The following is a 22,936-nucleotide window of genomic DNA, read 5'->3' on the forward strand; positions in this document are numbered from 1 at the left end:
AAATTTTAAGGGGGACTCTTAAAACTCCCCTTTAAGAAGAAGTTCAAGTAACTCTGAACGTGAATGGGCTTAATGACCCCATCAAAAGGCGCAGAGTTTCAGACTGGATAAAAAAACAGGACCCATCTATTTGCTGTCTACAAGAGACTCATTTTAGACAGAAGGACACCTACAACCTGAAAATAAAAGGTTGGAGAACCATTTACCATTCAAATGGTTCTCAAAATATACCCTAAAAACTACAGAACACTTCTGAAAGAAATTGAGGAAGACACAAAGAGATGGAAAAATATTCCATGCTCATGGATTGACAGAATTAATATTGTGAAAATGTCAATGTTACCCAGGGCAATTTACACGTATAATGCAATCCCTATCAAAATACCATGGACTTTCTTCAGAGACTTAGAACAAATTATTTTAAGATTTGTGTGGAATCAGAAAAGACCCCAAACAGCCAGGGGAATTTTAAAAAAAGAAAACCATATCTGGGGGCATCACAATGCCAGATTTCAGGTTGTACTACAAAGCTGTGTTCATCAAGACAGTGTGGTACTGGCACAAAAACAGACATATAGATCAATGGAACAGAACAGAGAACCCAGAAGTGGACCCTGAACTTTATGCTCAACTAATATACGATAAAGGAGGAAAGACGATCCACTAGAAGAAAGACAGTCTCTTCAATAAATGGTGCTGGGAAAATTGGACATCCACATGCAGAAGAATGAAACTGGACCACTCTCTTGCACCATACACAAAGATAAACTCAAAATGGATGAAAGATCTAAATGTGAGACAAGATTCCATCAAAATCCCAGAGAAGAACTCAGGCAACACCCTTTTTGAACTTGGCCACAGTAACCGGAGAAGGACAAACAGTGTATGTTCTCATTCATTTGGGGAATATGAATAATAGCGAAAGGGAATATATGGGAAGGGAGAAGAAATGTGTGAGAAATATCAGAAAGGGAGACAGAACATAAAGACTTCTAACTCTGGGAAATGAACTAGGGGTGGTGGAGGGGGAGGAGGGTGGGGGGTGGGGGTGAATGGGTGACGGGCACTGAGGGGTACACTTGACGGGATGAGCACTGGGTGTTATTCTGTATGTTGGTAAATTGAACACCAATAAAAATTAATTTATAAAATAAATAAATAAATAAATAAATAAATAAATAATAAATAAAATAAAACAAAACAAAAACAGCTACTTTCATAGGATATAGGATTACAAATAACGTATATGTAAAGTACCTACATCAGTACTTGATATTGTATCAATAGTATCTATATCTCAGTAAAATATTAGTTAAGATGAAACATTTCAAATGACATTTTGTAATTTTATAATTTAGCTATGTTTCAGGATAAAGGTCTTCTTACTATTATGTACTTAAAAATAAATTAATGACAAGACAATTCTAAAGGAAACCTAAGAATGAGAGCAAATGCCAGGCACATGGACCACTCCACGTATGCAGGGGAATAAACATAACCCAGGAGGATGAGGACTCTTAGGCTCAAGTGCCAAACCACAGCAGCAGTTGCTCTGACTTTAATGGACACGTCCAAGCTCCTTCTGGCATTAACCCTGGGCAAGTCATGTGAATCCACACACTAAAAATCTCAAGTGAGAACTTCAAAGAACACCTGTGTTTTGCAAGCATTTTTTTTAATTTAACAAAAGAGATTAAAACAATCAAATTCAAAGGAACTATGGGACTCAAAAAGTTCCAGTTTTTAAGTTGCAGAATCAACACGTACTGGAAAAAATTCAATGATATTTAAAAATGCAAGATTAATTCTTTCCATTGAGTTCCTTTCCTTGCATTCGCAAATAGAGAGAGTGGCGCACCTGTTTCAGCGACTCTGTAGCCTGTCAATGGGAAAAAGAAGAAACTACATGATCAGAGAGAATGAGAAACAGCATCAATGCACAAGAATTCTATAAATTTAACGTATCTTAGGTTAAACAAACAAATTTCAAGTACTAATGGCAAATATCTATAATATTTTGATGACTAGGGATCCCCTTTGAAAGAAAGAGTTTAAGGTTTCTAATACATCCTTCAAGTTCTTGCTATGTTCACGGTCCCCTTTACTATGGTTTTTCTAGTCCTTATTTGAAAAGAAAAGCACCCTGTGACCCATCAGTCTCCCTTCTTCTTCAATGTTATTACCTTAAAAAAAAAAAAAAAAAACTTCACAGATGCTACTTTAAATCTTAAATGCCTGGGGCTATGAACTAGGTGGAAGAACATCCATCCCTTAGCCTTCTTGGATTAGATCCTTCAAATGTAAAAGTTCCCACTAATTAGAGATAAAAATCATTGTATTTTTCCTAAGTAGTGCTTTTATAGAATGTAAAAGTTGTTAAAGGTTTCATCATCCCCAATTCTTGGATTACACATTTAATTCTAGTAATAACTTGTTCTTCTAATTTGAGGGATGGGAAGTTTAGAAGGTACAGGTAACAAGAGATATTATGAACACTGGCTACTAAATAAGCAGTGCAAGAGATTTTTACCAAAACTTTCTTCTTCTAAAATGACTAAGAAAAATTAAAAATTCACTTAATGTGTTGAGAAGCTACCATTAGCTATCATCTGAACAAAGCTAAAGAGTCCACCGGGGGCCAGCGTAAAAGCTGCCAAAGACACAAATTGTGTCGAGGACCCTCAGAGCACAGGCTCCAGAGTCAGACTGTTGGGTTCGTAGCCTGCTTTCCCCACTTTTTAACACTGTAGATACTTGGGCAAGGAACTAACACCTCTGTTTTCTCACTGGAAAGATGGAAAAGATGAAGGGAGGAATACCATATTGATTCCTTTATTTTTAAGGAGAAGGAACTTACAAATGCCTTTATAAAAGCTTAAAATTTAGGGTATCTGGGTGGCTCAGTCAGTTAAACTGCCTTGGGCTCAGGTCATTATCTGGGGTTCTGGGGTGGAGCCCCACATTGGGCTTCCTGCTCAGCGGGGAACTGCTTCTCCCTCTCCCTCCCCCTTCCCCTGTTCCCGTGTGCACTCTCTCTCAAAGAAATAAATAATCTTTAAAAAGGAAAAAAAAATTCTTTTTGGTATTCACCTTCCTAAAAGTCTAGTTTCTTTTATGTCCTTAAAAAATTGGGCTTGAGAGGTGCCTGGGTGGCTCAGTCAGTTGAGCTTCGAACTCTTGATTTCAGCTCAGGTCATGATCTCAAGGTTGTGAGATCCACCCCCACCCCGACCCCCACGTGGGATTCCACAATGGGTGTGGAGCCCACTTAAGATTCTCTCCCTCTCTCTCCCTCTGCCCCTCCCCCGTTCTAAAAAAAAAAAGTTGAGCTTGATAATTGGATTGTTTTCCTTAAAAGCACACTCAGAGAGTCAATAGAAATAAGACTGCTGCTGAAAACTATTATTTTACTATCTCAAAGTCATTTAAGACATTTTCCCACGCATATTAGAAGATATCCCCAGGTAGAATACAGGTTTCAAAACCAAAACTGTCAAAAAAAAAAAAAAAAACCAAAATTGTCTGATATGAAATTAGCATCACACATGTCACCTGTCTCACTGAGCAAAGCACAGTACATAGAAGTCTATCTAGGACCAAGGACCAAGATTTAACTTGCAGATCTCCCCAATACTAAGTTCTGGCTCCCAAACAAGACCAGTCAGAAGATGTCATAGTTGCAATAAAGTACCTTAGCAAGATCTTCTTTTAACTTGTTGTACTGCACCACATCAAAATGTTGTTTCTTTGATTTTTTATGGAAGAAGTGAAGAAACTGCCTACTCTTAACAGCTGAGTAAGTATAATCCTAAGAGGAAAAAAAAAGAACATATGAACATAATGTCTCTGCAAGAAAGACACTTGCCTTAGCAACACTAAAGCAAAAGAAGGCAGATGAGTAAAATATTTGCAGTGGCCAACAGAGAAAGCATAAGGCAACACAAGTGAAACATTTTGTCTTGCTTGAGATCAGCTGCTGCTTTCAAAAGTAAGCATGCTGGGAAGAGAAATCACACATATTGGGATAGAAAGAAAAAGAAAACTGTTTTAGCAAAATCATCATGCAATAAAGTTAAAGTTACTGAGTGTTTCTGCAATACATATTCAATCATATTTATAAAGGCACAGAACAAAATTTGATGTGTTTATCTCAGTGGAGAAATTTGTGAGCTATATTACTTCAGCTGGAGAAGGAATTATTTGCAAAACATGTTCTAACTTACCATTTTCCTAACAAATGACTCACCTGTCGGGTGATTATAAAGTATGCAAAAAAGACCATGGAATTTGCAACTGTGATGAAGTAGGTCACTGGTTCCATAATATCCCAGGAGTACACCCACCAGGTGAGCCAGGCCAAGGCCCCGCCCTGAACGGACAACAGTGCTAACCCAGCCCACAGAAGTCTGCTCGTTTTAGCTTCTGAGCGAGCTTCGATTCCAGCTTTTATCTGAGGGGGGCGGGAAAGAGCTTGGGTCAGTTTACAGTGTACCAAATTAAGGGGAAATAAAAGAAGGAACAAGTAAAATCATACCTATCGGCATTATTTTAACAAGATCTGATTTAGGGAAAAGTTATGAAACATAAACATTCATGAGTGATCACTTACTTCCAAGTCAGCTCAGAAATGACCCCTTTTTTAAATTGGCCTGCTTTTGGGGAAAAAAATTAAAGAGTACAGAAGGGTATACAATGAAAAACTCAAGATGCTCTCCTCTGAAACCTAAAATTACATGCCTATCTTCTTTGATCTAGCAACTGCACTGCTAGGGATGCATCCTCTAGGTACACTTGCACACACGGTTCATTACAGATTCTCAAGAGTAGAAGACTGACACTTATCAATATTATCTGCTGAGCTACTGAGCAGCAGTAGTGTGGAAACCACACATCAATGTGCAGATCTTTCCAGATACACTGTTAGTGAAAAAAGGTGAGAAGAGTATGTGATAGTGTATGCCCTTTTCTGAAAAAGGGGACAAAATAATATATTTGTACTTGTGTATACACAGATGAAAAAAAATCTAAAAAGATCCATGGGTGTAAGGATATGGTAGGAGGAGGAAAACTTTCCACTGGCACCTTTCCAGATTTTCAAATCTTAATGCAAGTAAATATATTACCCACTTTTTAAAAAATAAAAAATAAATCCAAGAAATATAATTTAAAAGTCCCTTGCTCTGCCATCCCGAATATCCTTAGAGGATACTATCAAAGTTTATTTCCAGAAACTTCCTATTCAGATACAAAGATACACAGATGACACCCATCCATTTTTAAAAATCACAAATGGTATTAGTGGTTTAAAAGATGCAGGTTTTTCCCTTAAAACAGACTCCTCCACGCTCTCCAAAGAAGTTTTTTTTTTCCTCCTCCACTAATGATTAACTTTTGGATGCTAGGAAGCTGGTGCTAACTCTCCAGCTGTACATCTATAAGCAGGGCTGGAGCCACAGGCCTATCCTGTAAAAAAGAACCTGGAAGCACTGCAGCTAGTGTAGCCTGGCTCATATTGTCCTCATTTACAGAGAGGACAGTCTGGAGGGGCAGCACAGCACACAGTTCAAGATGCAGCTCCAGTGGGGCCGCCAGAATTCATGTTCGGGCTCCACCACATTAGTAGCTATGCACCCTTGTGGTCTCTGCTTCCTCACCTGAAGGATGACAAAGATAATAGAGTACCAAATGCACAGGCTCATCGTGAGGACTGAAGGAGAAAATGAGCATATGTGGAGCATTCACAAAAACATTCACTCCACAAGTGGTCAATCCACAGTATTATTTTCACACAGACTCAACTGTGACACTTTCCAACCTGTTCGAGAGGCCTCAGCTGTCCCTTCAGGTGGTCAATTTTCTCCAGTAAGAGGTGCTCTCGTTTTTTCTGAAACTCTTCTAAATGCAAAGCTGTAAACAGTCTGTGAACCAAGGATTTCACATTTTCCATCTGAGTAGCATGTTCCATACTCAGTTTTTCTGAGAAAAGACAGAAAGGACACGTAAGGCGGTCACCACACTTCTACCAGGCTCTCCCAGTTCAGGGACTCCAACCTGTTGCCTATGGCCGGCCACCAGGGCACCCCAAGTCCCAGGGAGGCATTTGGTATTGGCCTTTCTTCCTGTCTCAGGTGATCTGTCTCTCCCATAGAAAGAAAGTCTGGAATGACAAATTACTAGACGATAGGATTAAAACTATTTTTTTGGTCTTTTTTCTTTTATAATATGACTTTGCTATTTCTTTAAAAATCTTCAAATGGAAAAGGTACCCTTCTACCAGAATCCAGGTGCATGCCTCACCTAACACTTTTGGTTTACGGGTTCATTTTTTTGTTGTTGTTTTAAGTTTTTATTTAAATTCTAGTTACTGGGGATCCCTGGGTGGTTCAGCAGTTTGGCACCTGCCTTCAGCCCAAGGCATGATCCTGGAGACCCGGGATCGAGTCCCACGTCGGACTCTCTGTGTGGAGCCTGCTTCTCCCTCTGCCTGTGTCTCTGCCTCTCTCTCTGTGTGTCTCATGAATAAATAAATAAAACCTTTAAAAAAATAAATTCTAGTTACTTAACATATAGTGTAATATTGGTTTCAGGAGGAGAAATGTAGTGATTTATCACTTACATACAACACCCAGTGCTCATCACAAGTGCCCTCCTTATGGCTCATTTTTTATATCCAACCTCAACCTAAGATCCCTACCCCTTTACCCCAGGCATTTATCCAAAAATTATCTTAGGATGCACAGGGTAGGGAAGCTGGTGACAAAAGTGTAAATGAAAGTTTAAAATACATTTGAAAAGCAAGTCAAGTATAAGTTTAACAAGATGTAGATCTGAAAGGAGGTTCATACTGCTAGGAAAGGAAGTCACAGTTTCTGAATGTTTAACAAAGTTCTTTTGCATATGGATTTTCTCTTAATCCTTCTGCCACTCTGGGTCTACAAACACACAAAAACCGGGCTGTAATGCTCCTTTTCTGAGTGCTGTAGCTGTTCCCCAGTGTTGTTAGAGAACTGGAGGTGGGGGACAGGGTGGGACATGGCAGGGCAGATCCGCCCACCTGCAGTGTGCATTTGTATCCACAGCAGGTTTAGGGCCCTGGAGTCAGGACTACCCCAGTGAGCCTCCAGGGAGGATCAGCAGGCCTCGGAGTTATTTCCCTTCCATTCTACCCACTGCCTTCAAAACTTTAGTGTAGTCTTAATCCCTTCTACATTCTAGGCTAAAGCTGCCAGGGAAGTGGTGAGAAGCATAAGTTCTCTTCTAGACTTTTGAGATTTGTACAAGTCAGAGTCCTTTTGTTTTGGTGAAAAATGTACTGCTGTTTAAAAAGTGTACAAAATTAAAAATTAAAAAAAAAAAACAAAAGGTCTATATATAGAAGAAAGGAATAGCTGGGGCATGATTTCGTCCCAAGCTGTGTAGTGTATCCAAGACAAAGCCAGACACTTAAGTGATAAGGACCGATTTTATCCAGCCAGCACTGTGATATGGAAGAGGGTCCAGTGTGAACTGAGCTCAACTTGTATTTGTGCAGAGGCGGCTGGGCGCTCTGGGGACAGAGGAGAGGATCGGGGGTGGGGGGTGGGGGCCTCAGTGGAGTCGGAGAAGTGGAAATCTACAGCTGGGCCTGAGGATTCTCGGTGAAGGTTAGGGCAACTTGGCCATTTGGGTTGGTAACTGGCACTTAAGCAGAAGAGAAACAAACAAAAGGCAGTGTGGAAGTCGAGCAAGGCGGCCACCCAGCTGGGAGAAGAGCAAGCGTCAGCTCCCTGGACATTTGTGTTTCATTTTTTTTTAATAAATTAATTTTTATTGGTGTTCAATTTACCAACATACAGAACACCCAGTGCTCATCCCGTCAAGTGTCCCCCTCAGTGCCCGTCACCCATTCACCTCCACCCCCCCGCCCTCCTCCCCTTTCACCACCCCTAGTTCGTTTCCCAGAGTTAGGAGTCTTTATGTTCTGTGTTTGTGTTTCAAAGAGTAGTTTTCTCAGGTCCTTGAGATGACAGTTCTGGGAGGCAGAAGCTGTATACTTCAAAGGCATGGAGAAAGAATTTAGAATTGCAAGTTTTCTGAAGAAACTGCTAGAAGAAAACGTTCAGGGACCTGTCTGCCTATCACCAGGTTTTCCCTGAATGCACAAGAAGTTCTCCTGGCAGTGTCGCACTTCCCCAGGCAAGCATAATCCTGGGGATATGCCCTTATGCTGACAGAAACTATGTTGGGGTTTGTTCAAGTCTCTTGGGGGGTGGGGGTGGTAGGCAGGGACTGGAGGTGAACAAAATCATCTGTGTGGAGAATCTGCCATCTTTATGGGTCCAGACTGAGGTCTTGTCAAGAAGAAGGCTCGGAGGCACCTGGCTAATGTTTGGTCAAAGAGAGAGTCTTTGTTGGGTTACATGCAATGTTGATCTGAGCTCAGTGACAAGCTATGGTCTTTCAGAAATGGCACCGCAAAATTCATATGTTGTATTACCAATTTAAACATTTCCCTAAATAAGAAACAAACGAGCATTTGTCTGTGGTATCTCCTAACAAAAACCAAAAACGAGAGACAATTACTCTTTTCTTTTTCTTCAGAAGCTTATTCCTTTTATATGTGTCTTTAATACAGATTTCATTTTTATATACTGAATTTCTTTTTGTTGTTTTTTTTCATAGACTAAATTTCAAATCCAAATTTGCCAATGCTTTAGAGAAGAAATGGGGTTTAAATACATTTTTTAACTTCAAATTTACAATTTTATAAACTGAATTTTCTATTAATCCTGTATAATTCCTCTGTCATCTTCCTGCCAACCATACCTACTGTGCCCATTATTTTAATTCCCATTGTGAGACTGAGTCAGTCGGGTTTGGTGTTCAGTGAGGCACCTGGTGAGCCAGCACCATCCCAGCAACTGCCCCTCCGGGCAGGGAGGCAGCTCTCCTCCCAAGGAGATGGCAGGAAGGAGGTTGTAATTAGTCCACCTGGACCTAAAGGTGTATGTAACATGTTGGGGCCTGCAGGAGAGGAAGGACAAGTAGAACAAAAAGATGCCCTAAAATCATCGGTTTCCACTTGTATCCTCAAGTACTCAACCCAGAAGAGACCAGGAAACAGAAGACTTTCCAGAATGTTGGGTGATGTAGTTTTGGAATATAGGTGAGGTTTGGTGGGGTGAGATCTGGAGCCAATGACCAAGAAAGAATTCTTGAGATGTCTTTGGTGCAAAATGGTGGTTTTATTAAAGCCTGGGGGCAGGACCCATGGGCAGGAAGAGCTGCTGCCCAGGGCTTGTGGGGGTGGCTGATTATATACTTGGGAGTTGGAGGTAAGGAAAAGAAAGGAGGTTTCAAAAGGATTTTCACATGCTCAAGAGAACCTAAAAGATATTGGAGGCCTGCCATTATCAGTTAAAGATGGTTTTTCCCTCTAGTAAGGCATTAAGATAGTTGGGAGCTTCCTGGAGGAATGTCACACATATCCCACCCAGAAGTTGGGGGAGGAGGTTTGCAGGGTGTGAGGTTGTGCTTTGTTCTCAGCTAGCCTTCTGTTCCCCATCATCAGGAATTCACCAGACACAAAATTTCTATCTTAACATGGGTTTTCATCTCTGTATTTATGAACTTCTAGCATCCTTCTCTCTTTGGGGTTTAATACTGCCCTGATTTTAAGAATTAACAGGGACGCCTGGGTGGCTCAGTGATTGAGCGCCTACCTTCAGCCCAGGGTGTGATCCTGGAGTCCCAGGATTGAGTCCCACATCAGGTTCCCTTCATGGAGCCTGCTTCTCCCTCTGCCTATGTCTCTGCCTCTCTCTTTGTCTGTGTCTCTCATGAATAAATAAAGTCTTTAAAAAAAGAAAAAAGAATTAACAGAAGAAAGTTCACAATTGTTGAAATGATGGATTCATTTTAATTTCTCTATACTTGTGTTTGAAAATAACAAAATTTTCAAACATACAATTAAAATTTTTAAAAATCTATTTTTCTTCAAGGGATCTTCAGAGAAATGGCTGACATCAATGCTGGGGTATAAGATCAGCCTGGATCATCTAATTATACCAGAAAGAAAAAGCCTGAAATCAAAATGAGGGCAAGTCACAAGACATGGGCGCCAGAGTGTTCAAATTGTACCAGTTAATTAGTGGGAGCCCCTGAAGTGCCTTATGATTTGCTCCCATTTCTCTCCGTTACAACGTTTATTCTTTTTTAATCTAAATCCCCTCCCCTTTTCCCTGGCATCTATTGATAATTCTTGGCTGATGCAGAATTTGGAGGAATCTGGTTGCAATATGACAACTTTTCGATTCCAGCAGCCCTCCCATTTGCCAGTCAGCACTTGGCATTCTAACTATAAACAAGAGCGTTCCCTTATTTATTGATCTATTTAGTCATCTATTTTTTCAGGCACAGGCTTATGAATTCCTTTTTGCTGTCCCCAGCAGTCTACGGTCACAACTTACTGGGAACAGAAGCCTCCAGAGCTAATACTGGCAGGCACTTCAGCATAACTGGTGAATTGCTGGAGGCTCAGTGCTGACCAGTTTGAGAAATAAAAACCTCACAGACATTCACTAGTTTTATCTCCAGGAGCCCCACAGGGTTCTCACAGTGAGGATCAGAGATCCACATAATCTGGTGCTTGGCGCAGGGAGAGGGGAAAAGTAACCATTCTGGATCAGCCCCCAAGCAACTTTCTCCTAGCAAGGAAACTACTTTACCAGAGCCTTATCTGGCTGGAAGAAGGGCAATTAGCTACTCCCAGCCCCCTCTAGCCCTCCCGGCTCACAAAGGAAGGGAAAAATAAAGTGGCTAAGAAACTCTACTGAAAGCTGCAGCCCAGGAATTCTGGCCCAATAAAATATCCGAGATTCAGTCATAAGTTTATACAATGCTCCTCCCCCCACCCCCAAGACCCTACCATCACACCAACAGGGCTGCAGTTCTGTGCAAGACGCAGACCCTAAGAAAGAATTTCTAGGGAAACTCAGAGACAACACAGAAGAGAAAAACAGGGGCACGAGAAGAAACACAGACCTCCGAGACCTACAGCTATAGGCCAACAGCCTCTTAGCCAGATACACATAAAACCTCACATTAAACGCCTCCTTGCTTCAGGTTCTACTACATAACACATCATGTCCAACTTTCTTTCTTTTTTTTTTAAATTATTTATTCATGAAAGACCCAGAGAGAGGCAGAGACGTAGGCAGAGGGAGAAGCAGGCTCCATGCAGGGAGCCTGATGCGGAACTCGATACCGGGACACCAGCATCATGCCCTGGGCCAAAGACAGACACTCAACCACTGAGCCACCCTGGCATCCCATCATGTCCAATTTTCAACAAAAAATTATACAGCAAGGGAAAAAAGCAAGGTGTATCATATTTAAACTGCAGAAAATCAAAGATAAAGAAACCACTAAAAACCCAAGGAAAGAACACCTTCCCTACTACAGAAGAGCACAGATAAAGTAGACACCTGACTCCCCTCAGAGTTGGTACCAGCAGGGAAGGAAACAGGGAAAAAACCAAGCTTTGAAGAGTAATAAAGGAAATTTTCAACTTCATGTCTTGGGTCCTATATCTACCATCTACCAAGGTCAAAAGGACTTGGCAAAACCTTGAAGTACCGGCTCTATACACTGTACATCTGCTTCATTAAAGAAAATAACCCTGGAAGAACATACTGAACACAGAAGATAAAGGAAGAAACTTCCCTGGTTCCCACAAGATTAAAGTCCTACAGCCTTGCATATATTAGAAACTCAAGATGTCAGCAACTTTCTGAAATGTCCTTTGTCTAATGATTTGTAACTTTTTATAAAAAAAGATTTTATATATTTATTCATGAGAGACACAGGCAGAGGGAGAAGCAGGCTCCATGCAGGGAGCCTGATGTGGGACTCAATCCTGGGACTTCAGGATCATGCCCCAGGCTGAAGGCAGGCGCTAAACGGCTGAGCCACCCAGAGATCCCCGATTTGTAACTTTTTATGTAAAAGAAAAAAAAAAGAAAGAAAAAAGTAAAAACTCTGCACCAAATGTTCCTTTGACAGAGCACCCACTGCTTTGTGAAGACAAGCAGTTGTCCCAACTTAGACTACAATAAAATCCTCTTTCTTTCTGTTAGAAACTCTAAAAGATATGTTCATTCTGTGTCAACATGAGAAAAAAACCACAAACCTATAATGCTGTTATCCCACCAAATGATCCTTCAAAAGTGAAGGAGAAATGCAGACTTTCTCAAACAAAAATTGATAATTTGTTGCCAGTGGGCTTGCCTTGCAAGAAGTGTTAAAAGTGAAGGAAAGGGGGGGTGCCCAGGTGGCTCAGAGGTTCAGCGTCTGCCTTCCGCCCAGGGTGTGATCCTGGAGTCCCGGGACCGAGTCCCACATCAGGCTCCCTGCATGGAGCCCGCTTCTCCCTCTGCCTTGTCTCTGCCTCTCTCTGTGTCTCCCATGAATAAATAAATAAAATCTTTTAAAAAAAAGTGAAGGAAAGGACAATGATACAAGGTCAGAAACCTAGATCTACATAAAGGAATTCTACATTAAAGAAAGAATAAGGGAAGATAAAATTATTTTTCTTTTTGCTTATTAATTCAGCTAACAACAGTCTGTTCAAAATAATAGCAGCAAAAGTATATTCAATGCTTATTGCTTATATATGAGTGAAATGAATAACAAGGGATGGGAAGAAAAAATTAGAAATACATAGTATTACAAGGTACTTGCAATGCCTGTGAAACAATCCATCTAGTGTTATTTGAAAGTGGATTTGGGAGTGCCCGTCTGGCTCAGCTGGTAGTACGTGTGACTCTTGGTCTCAAAGTTATAAATTCAAGCCACAGTGGGTATAGAGATTACTTAAAATCTTTAGGGGAGCTTTGGTGGTTCAGATGGTTATATCCATTCAGGTCTTGATCTCAGGGTTCTGAGTTCAAGCCCTAAACGCGGCTCCATACTAAGTGGGGAGTCTACTTAGGGAAAGAAACTTAAAAAAAAAAAAAGGTGGATTTGGGTTAATTGCAAATGTATATTGCAAAATCTAGGGCAATCACTGAAAAAAGTAAAATTTAAAAGTATCACTGATATGCTATAAAAGAAAATGGAATCATAAAATTCATGAGAAAATTCAACAGAAGGCAGGGCACCAGGTGACTCAGGTCGCGATCTTGGGGTGCTGGGATCGAACCTGTGTCGGGCTCCCTGCTTAGCAGAGAGTCTGCTTCTCCATCTCCCTCTGCTTATGTCTCTGCCTCTCTGTCTCTCTTATGAAAAAACAAATCCTTTTTTTTTTAAAGAAAAGAACAAAGAAGAGTATTACATAAGGGAGTCAATTCTTCAAGCAAACATAGCAACCCTTAATGTGTATGTAACTAACAATAAAGTGTCAAAATATGAGAGGCAAACCTGATAGAACTGCAAGGAGGAAGAAATAAATCCAATAACAGTTGGAGACTTCAATACTCTCTATCAGATATGGAGAGATCAAGCCAGAAAAAAAAAAAGACCCCATAACATTAAGGACATAGCTACACTCAACAGTACTATCAATCATCTGGATAGAAGTAACATGTACAGACTATTTCATCCAACAATAGAGAACATACATACCTTTCAAGCTTACATGGAACATTCACCACGATAAATCTCACTTGGGGCCACATCCAAACAAATACAAAAGAATATAAATCCTACAATGTATGGTCTCAGACCACAATGGACTTTAAGAATAAATCAAAAAGAGGGCTGGAAAATCTCAAAATTTTTGGCAATTAAACAGCATACTTCTAAATAACACATGGGTCAAAGAAGAAATCAAGAAAAGTTACATGATATTTTGAACTACATGAAAATGAAAACACAACTTATCAAAATTTGTAGGATGAAACAAAGCAGTGCTCAGAGGGAAATTTATATAATTGAAGGCATACATTAGAAAAGAAGAGACATCTAAAATCAATAATTTAAGTTTCCACTGTAGGTAACTAGAAAAAGAGAAGCACATTAAATTCAACATAAGCAGAAGAAAAGAAACAAAATTAGAGCAGAAATCAATGAAATCAAGGGGTGCTTGGCTAGCTCAGTCAGAAGAGCATACAACTCTTGATCCTGAGGTTGTGAGTTTGAGCCCCATGTTGGGTACAGAGATTACCTAAAAATAATTTTTAAAAAAAGGAATCAGTTAAATTGAGAACAGAAAATCAACAAAGAAAATCAATGAAACCCAAAGCTAGTTCTTTGGAGAGATCATTAAAATTGATAAACCCCTAGCCATGACAAGAAAAAAAGGGAAGACACAAATTACTCATATCAGAAAGAAAGATAAAACATCATTATGGATCCAATGAACATTTAAAGGATAATAAAGGAAATTCTGAATAACCCCACACTTGCAAATTTAATAACCCAGATTAAAAGGATCCATTCTTTGAAAAGACACATTGGCAAAATACACACAAGAAAAAGTAGACAATATGAATAAGCCTGTATCTATTTTAAAAATTGAATCATTAACTAATAACCTGCCAAAATGGAAAGCACTAGACCCAAATGGGTTCACTGAAGAATTCTATTCAACATTTAAGTATGAAATTATACCAATTCTCTACAATCCCTTCCAGAAGATAGAAGCAGAAGGAATGATTCCTAACTCATTCTATGAGACATTACCCTAATGCAAAAATCAGATAAGGACATTACAGGAAAAGAAAATTAAAGATCAGGGTCTCTGATGAACAAAGTTGCAAAAATCCTCAACAAAGTATTAGTAAACTGAATCCAACGATGTATAAAAACAATTATGCATCACAACCAACTGGGATTTATTACTGATATGGAAGGTTGGTTCAACTTTCCAAAGCCAATTAATGCAATCCATTACATAAAAAAGCCAAAGAAGAAAAATCATGTGATCATACCAATAAATGAAGAAATACATTTGAAAAAAATCCAGTACCTATTCATGATGACAACCCTCAGCAAAGCAGGAATAGAGAGGAACTTCCTCAACTTGTTAATAACATATTTAATGATGAGAAACTTAAAGCTTTCCTGCCAAGACCAGGATAAAAGCTAGGTATCTCCTCTCACTACTCTTTTCTAAATCATATGCCAAGTCCTAGCTAATGAGGTAAAAAAAAAAAAAAAAGATATAAAAGTGAACAGATTGTAAAGAAATAGAACTTTGTTCACAGATGACAGACTGTCTATGTAGAAAATGTGAAAGAATCGACAAAACAAAACTGCTGAAACTAATAAGCAATTATAGCAAAATTGCAGGATACAAGGCTAGTATATAAAAGCCAATCACTTTATAACACACGAGCAAGTGGAATTTGGAAATTAAAATATATTACCATTTACATCATCACCTAAAAAATGGAAATACTTAGGTATAAATGTAACAAGCTATGATCAAGATCCTTATGAGGAAAACTATAAAATTCTGGTGAAAGGCATCAAAGAAGAACTAAATAAATGGAGAGATGTTCCCATGTTCATGGGAAGTAGGACTTGATACTGACAACTTTATCTATACATTCAGCATAGTCCAAATCAAGATTCCAGCAAGGTATTTTGTGGTTATCAACAAACTGATTCTAAAGTTTAAATGGGAAGTCAAAAGATCTAGAATAGCCAGCTCCGTATGGAAGAAAAATAGAGAATTGACACTACTCAATTCCAAGACTTACTATAAAGCTATAGTAGTCAAGACAGCCTGATATTGGTAAAGGAATGAACAGGTCAATAGAATTGAATAGAGAGGGGATCCCTGGGTGGTCCAGCAGTTTAGTGCCTGCCTTTAGCCTGGGGTGTGATCCTGGAGTCCCGGGATCAAGTTGGAGTTCCAAGATCAAGTCCCACGTCGGGCTCCCTGCATGGAGCCTGCTTCTCCCTCTGCCTGTGTCTCTGCCTCTTTCTCTCTCTCTCTCTCTCTCTCTCTCTCTTTCTCTTTCTGTGACTCTCATGGATGAATAAATAAATAAAATCTTAAAAAAAAAAGAATTGAATAGAGAGCCCAGAAACAGACCCATATAAATATAGTCAACTGGTCTTTGACAAAGGAGCAAAGGCAATACAATAAAGACTGCCTTTTCAACAAATGGTGCTGGAAGAATTAGCCATTCACGTGCAAAAGCAAACAGAAAGAAAGAATCTAGATTCAGACCATATATCCTTCACAAAAATTAACTCAAAATGGATCACAGACTTAAATGTAAAATGCAAAATCATATAACTCCTAGAGCAGTGGAGAAAACCTTGATGAATCTGGGTATGAGGATGACTTGTTATGTACACCAAGGGTACAATCCATCAAAGAAATAAATGATATACTGGGTTTCATTAAAATTGAAACCTCTGTTCTACAAAAGACAATGCCAAGAGAATGAGAAGACAAGCTACAGATAGGGGAAAAAAATATTTGCAAAGAAGAGATTTGATAATGAACTGTTATCTAAAATATGCAAAACAATCTTAAATCTACAATGTGAAAAATGGACAACCTGCTTAAAAAATGGGCCAAGGACTTGAAAAGACACCTCACCAAAGAATACAATAAGCATTTGAAATCATATGCCATTAAGCAAGTGCAAGTTAAGAAAAAATAAGCTATTACACACCTATTAGAATGGTCAAAATCCAAAACACTGACAACACTAAATGCTGAAAAGGAGGTGGGTTGGAGCAGCAGTAACTCTCACACACTGCTGAGGGACATGCAAAATGGTACAGCCACTTTGGAAGAAAGTTTGCCAGTTTCTTACAAAACCAAACATACTGTTTTTTTTTTCTTTAAGATTTTATTTATTTATTCATGAAAGAGAGAGAGCGAGAGAGGGTGGTAGAGGGAGAAGCAGGCTCCTCACAAGGAGCCCGATGTGGGACTCGATCCCAGATCCCGGGATCACACCCTGAGCCAAAGGCAGACACTCAACCACTGAGCCACCCAGATGTCCCTAAATATACTCTTAATTATACAATCCAGCAATCATACTCCTTGGTATTTACCTTAAAGAATCAAAAACTTACGAATACACAAAATCTTGCAAATGTCACATCCTATATGATACCAGCTATATTACATTCTCAAAAAGACAAAACTATGGACACAGTAAAAAGATTAGCAGTTGCCAGGGGTTGAAGGGGTAGAAAGGATGAATGGGCACATCACAGAGGACTTTTGGGTAGTGGAGTACTCTGTATGATACTATAATGGTGGATGTATGTCATTATACATTTATTAAAACTCAAGAGTAAACCCAAATGTCAACTATGAACTTTGAGTAATGATGGGCCAGTGTAGGTTCATGGATTATAACAAATGTACCACTCTGTTGCCTGACAGTGGGGGAGGCTATGGGGTGGTGGACAGAGAGTTTATGGGAACTGTATACTATCTGCTCAATCTTACTATGAACCTACTGAAACCACTCTAAGAAAAATCAAGTCTGGGGAATCCCTGGGTGGCTCAGCAGTTTCGCGCCTGCCTTTGGCCCAGGGTGTGATCCTGGAGTCCCGGGATCAAGTCCCACGTCGGGCTCCCTACATGGAGCCTGCTTCTCCCTCTGTGTCTCTGCCTCTCTCCAAGTCTATTTTTTAAAAAAGAGTTAAGCACGATACAATTGATATGCACTTGGATTTTTCAGGCCCACTTCTTCTTAACCCAATAATGTCAGGTTAAGCATTCAAGATCCCAAAGTGAAGTCTTAAAACTATAAAAAGAGTGTAAGACACTAAAATCCCTGCTGGGCAACTGCTATTGATCATTCATACTCCTGCTAGCAAAACTTAAATATCGGTTATCAAAAGCCTTCTTGGTCATTTGGTTAATTAAGAAGGTTCTTAAGCTTGCTCCCTGTAAAAGTCCCACAACTAAAAGGGAAATGTTGAGATGGTTGCATAGCTGTATCTCTTACCTTTCTTGGGGCACTGTACATCATATGTTACTTTGTTAATGACAAGTTTAAAATCATTCATTAGCAAAATTTCCATCAAGGTCGAAGCTGGAATTTCACTGCCATCTGAAAGAAAATACATAATGTAAAAATATGTCCTTGCTTTATTATTTTTTTAATTTTTATTTATTTATGATAGTCACACACACACACACACACAGAGAGAGAGGCAGAGACATAGGCAGAGGGAGAAGCAGGCTCCATGCACTGGGAGCCCGACGTGGAATTCGATCCCGGGTCTCCAGGATCGCGCCCTGGGCCAAAGGCAGGCGCGAAACCGCTGCACCATCCAGGGATCCCTATGTCCTTGTTTTAAATGGTGAAAACCATTTTCCAACACATAGAAAATATTTACTAACCAGGTCTTTACAATACAGTAGTGGACATTTTCATTTTGGAGGGCTCTCCATATCCAGTACTGTTCCCATGGTGAGGAATCCTCCCTTCCTGCTCTACCTCGCATTACACCGGACCACACAGAGCAGGCAGGTGCTCCCTCTCTCACTTGCTCAGCTGGGCTGGGATCCAGGCAGATATTCCTAGTGAGACTTTATCTGCACAAGGTCACATAAAGCCTCAAGGAAGGTGGGAACACTTCACAGCAAGGCTAAAGCAGTGGAGGTGACATGTAGGGGGTGCAGGTGTCAGCAGAGCCCATCAGGTGGACCCTAGGCTAACCTGGTCTTTGCTCTGTTCTACCCCTGCCTTCTTCTGAGCCTGGTTCTCTGGGAATTCCAATATCCAAAATCTACTGACACACTCCTCTGCTCAGCCAGAGTCCATGTCTGCTGGCCCCTGATTGGTATGTGTAAGGCACACAGATAGTAACATTTAGAAGCCTTTTAATTATGAGAGGTGACTGATTTGTTAACACTTAGTGGCCAAACAGCACCACCAACCACTACCACAGAGGGCTCCCTGCTATTCTAGCTGGGGAAAGCTGAAGAGGCAAAGCTTCCAGGAGGGAAGCTTGATGATGTCACCTCAACTGATGAACAGGAACCCAGTATCAGCAGGGATACTGATAAACATAATTAAACCTAAGGAGTCAATCTGCGTATGTGTGGTTTTCATAGTAACTGCAAATACCCTAGGAACAACTGGGAGGGGGTGGGGAACCTCTTGAAAAATGTTAACCTCAGTGTGGTGTGCTTGGCATAGCTTCTTATATAGCCTAGTTTTTATTATATTTTTTAAGTTAAAAAAGTGTAGTACACTTTAATGCAACCCAGGTGTTAAGAAAGCAAATTCACTGAATAAGCAACAAACTGGTGGTAGATAAGGGTTTCTCTATCATTATCCCTTTAGAACAGTCCACACATAAGTGATATAAAGCCCAGGACAGTTATCTTCTCCTAGCCCGGCATTTGCCTGGCTACATTCAACTAAAGCTATTTCGGCTATATTAATATGTATGAACAATAGTGCTGCTAGCAAAATCAGGAAGAACCTGTTGTCTGCCTCCTGTCTGGCTCTCTCTAATTCTTTTGTTCCAGAAGGCAGCAAGTCAAGTCTGCACCTGGGTCTGTTCCTTGAATTTGGCTGTTTGGGTTCCTGTTCATCAGTTGGGGTGACATCATTTTCCCAGGAATTGCCAAATAATCCAACCCACACTATGGGCAAAACTGTGACAAGCTTAGAACACTCTTTTCAAGCCCAGATTAAATGCAGGCAAATTCCACCCACAGAGAGCCTCTCTCTTTTTAAAGATCAGCAACACACCAAATCATTTTATATGACTTTGCAAGTGTCATTTAAAAATTTACATTTAAATGACTTCAAACCTACTCCTTAAAATATGACTATAAATAGCAATCACCTGAGTGCGATTTCTCAGTTGAAGTACTACATTATCCTTTATACAGCAAAAGATTTATGTGAAACACTTTTAAGGACCTAATGATACAGTCTTGAATTTTCTACCGATTCTTGGGTAAGTATTGATTTAAACCCAATAAAGTGTTTTCACTCAGTCTCAAGAGCCCTTTTTTCTAAGATTCCTGTCTTTCCCTTTATGCTTTATGTTTCAAAGCTACTCAGATTTTTAGAAACAAGCACGGTACATGTCAATCACCGCTTAAATCTTGCTTATTTCATTCACTGAAGGGACACTTAGATGAGTATATATACCATCAGGCAAGGACTGTGCTCGGTCCCTTCTGGGCATAGCGGCTTGCAGCTGCCAGCTCTTAGAAGCTTAGCAAGCAGGCTCTGGCCCCTGGGCTTTGAGGGCTCCTGTGACCGTTCAGTCTAGTTCAGAGAAGAAGCACTAGGCCACTGTGGTTACAGGACTAAAACCTTATATTCTGATCCTGGTTTTGTCAGGAAGAAAGCTCCCCTTGCAGTTAAATCCAAAGTCCTTACCATAACCTACAATAAAGCTTTCCCTCATCCCTCCCACCAATACTGCTTCACCCAGCTGCCTCCTTTACAGCCACCGAGGCTTGACTCTCACAACTGGGCCTCTGCCAGGAGGGCTCCCCCATTTACACAGCTCCCCCTTCTCTTTGGTCTTCCTTCCAACCTGGAACATCACATTCCCCCCCCAAAACCCTGCCTTCCTGAGAGCATCTCCTCCCATACCTCCCTCCCAACTCCCCATTCTGAAGGCACCTCCTCCCACAGCACACACACCCCCACTCCAGAGTATCTTCCCCCACCACATAAACACCCACTCTGTAAGCATCTCCCATTACCATGCCCCACCACACCTCACTCCATGACTCTGTGAGCATCTCACTGTCATGCCAAACTCCCCATTCTGTGAGCACCTCCCACCCCACAACACCCCCACTCCAGAGCATCACCCCACACCACATAAACACCCACTCTGCAAGCATCTCCCCCCTCCACCACATACAAATCGACTCTGAGAGCACCTCCCACCCAACACAGCCCCACTCTGCTTTTTCTCTGTAACAGTCATTATCTAACATACTACATATTTTCGTTACCTTTTTCTTTCTCCTCTTAAAATATAACCTCAAGAAGATCAGGACTTTTTTATCTCTATTGTTCTTTGCCTCTGGCACCTAGCAGTGCCTGGAATATATTAGATGCTCAATTTGTTGAGTAAATAAATTCTTAATCTCTATTTTTCTGCTTCTATATCTATCCCTCATTTGGCTCTAAACTTGGATAGGGAAGGTGATTTCCTTTTCAAAACTGCAACAGTAATCACTAATGCTTAAATAATTTTACTCTAAGCATGTTCAAACTACAATAAAATAAAAATGTAAATTTGGTCATTTATCGCTATTTATAGCCTCTATGCTGGGCTGGGTTAAAGAATTCTTTATTCTATTTTAGGGGCAGTAGGTTCAAGACCACTTCAGACCATGAGGGCATAAAAGCTATACCCTAAAACTTGAAATGTCTAGTTATTAACCATCTCTATATTCTTTCTGAAAACTAATTCCATCAGAAAATATATGAGATCAAAACTGCTTTAAGGGGATCCCTGGGTGGCTCAGCGGTTTAGCACTTGCCTTCGGTCCAGGGCGTGATCCCGGAGACACGGGATCAAGTCCCACACGGGCTCCCTGCATGGAGCCTGCCTCTCCCTCTGCCTGTGTCTCTGCCTCTCTCTCTCTGTGCCTCTCATGAATAAATAAATAAAATATTTTTAAAAAAATAAAGATTAATGAATAATTTGTGTAATTATTCACTAGCTATTTTAATCATTAAAACTGCATTTTGTTTTCTGATTATTCAAATTGTGCTGCAATTTACAAGCTAATGACTGTCATTAAAATTTCCTCAGAAAAAATTTTTGGACTAAGTTTATAAAATAAGTAACTGACACGTTAAACCTATTCCATTAACTCTTTATTCAACAGAGTTAATTTTTTTATATTACTGGTATACAAAAATGGAAGACACAATAAAGGCCAACTATTTATTATATAATGAATTAAAGAATCAACTGTCTAGAATAAGAACAAAACAAAGGTTCAGAAGAAGAGAAAAAGACAAATTGAAAAAATATATATGTACCTGCTGTGAAGATGGCTGCAGTTTTGACACCTTTATCTTCATTTTGTAGGTCCTGAAGGAATGAACCAACTGTTGATAACATTGGTTTGACCACAAATTGACAGCGCTCTTTTCTGGATGGCAAAGTGAGTGTTATCAAGGGAAGTCCATGTCTATAATTAACTGTTACTTCTGGTGAAGAAAAAAAGCAGGAATATAGGAATGGATAAAACTTAATTTTTATTTTATTTATTTATTTATTTTAAAGATTTTATTTATTTATTCATGAGAGAGAGACACACACACACACACAGAGGTAGAGACATAGGCAAAGGGAGAAGCAGGATCCACGCAGGGAGCCTGATGTGGGACTTGATCCTGGGACTCCAGGATCACGCCCTGGGCTGAAGGCAGGCGCTAAACGGCTGAGCCACCCAGGGATCCCCAAAACTTAATTTTTTAAAAGCAATTTTAAAATACAAGATTCTATAAAAAATGCTTAAATGTGGAACTCCTAACCCTCTGAATTCCTATAATAGTGCCTTCATTATACTACAACTTACCTATTCTTTACCATTCAGTAACATTTCATTAAGCAGGGATGCCTGCGTGGCTCAGCAGTTGAGTGTCTGTCTGCCTTTGGCTCAGGGCGTGATCCCAGAGTCCCGGGATGGAGTCCCACCCACATCGTGCTCCCTGTATGGAGCGTGCTTCTCCCTCTGCCTGTGTCTCTGCCTCTCTGTGTCTCTCGTGAATAAATAAAATCTTTTTATGAAAAAAAAAACATTTCATTAAGAATGTGTCACACTTTATTATAATTATCTGCTCAGTCTTGCCAGGTGAAGAGTTAAGTTCTTGAGGGCAGAAACTGCTTCTAATTCATCTATAACTCATCTGCTTGTCAGGGTAGGAGTTTGCCAAAAGACATCAGAGACATTAAGGCAGCAGAAAAGGGAAGACCTGAACTGGGGGCAGGGATGGGGAGAGTATGGAGAGGCACAAGAAAAGTCCAT

General features: G+C 40.2%; 1 protein-coding gene across 1 annotated transcript in view; it reads right to left on the minus strand.

Moving 5' to 3' along the window:
* Positions 1–1,656: 1,656 nt before the first annotated feature.
* The window catches only part of MCUB (mitochondrial calcium uniporter dominant negative subunit beta), a 93,796-nt gene continuing 72,516 nt past the window's right edge, over positions 1,657–22,936 (minus strand). The window contains exons 3-8 of the mRNA XM_055342331.1: positions 21,945–22,115; positions 17,910–18,014; positions 5,816–5,976; positions 4,247–4,450; positions 3,692–3,808; positions 1,657–1,879 (exon numbers count right to left, since the gene is read on the minus strand). Coding sequence (XP_055198306.1) covers positions 1,802–1,879; positions 3,692–3,808; positions 4,247–4,450; positions 5,816–5,976; positions 17,910–18,014; positions 21,945–22,115 — 836 coding nt within the window. The 3' untranslated portion in view covers positions 1,657–1,801. The remainder of the gene's footprint in view (positions 1,880–3,691; positions 3,809–4,246; positions 4,451–5,815; positions 5,977–17,909; positions 18,015–21,944; positions 22,116–22,936) is intronic.

The sequence above is a fragment of the Nyctereutes procyonoides genome, unplaced genomic scaffold (assembly GCF_905146905.1).
Source record: "Nyctereutes procyonoides isolate TBG_1078 unplaced genomic scaffold, NYPRO_anot_genome, whole genome shotgun sequence".
Lineage (NCBI taxonomy): Eukaryota > Metazoa > Chordata > Mammalia > Carnivora > Canidae > Nyctereutes > Nyctereutes procyonoides.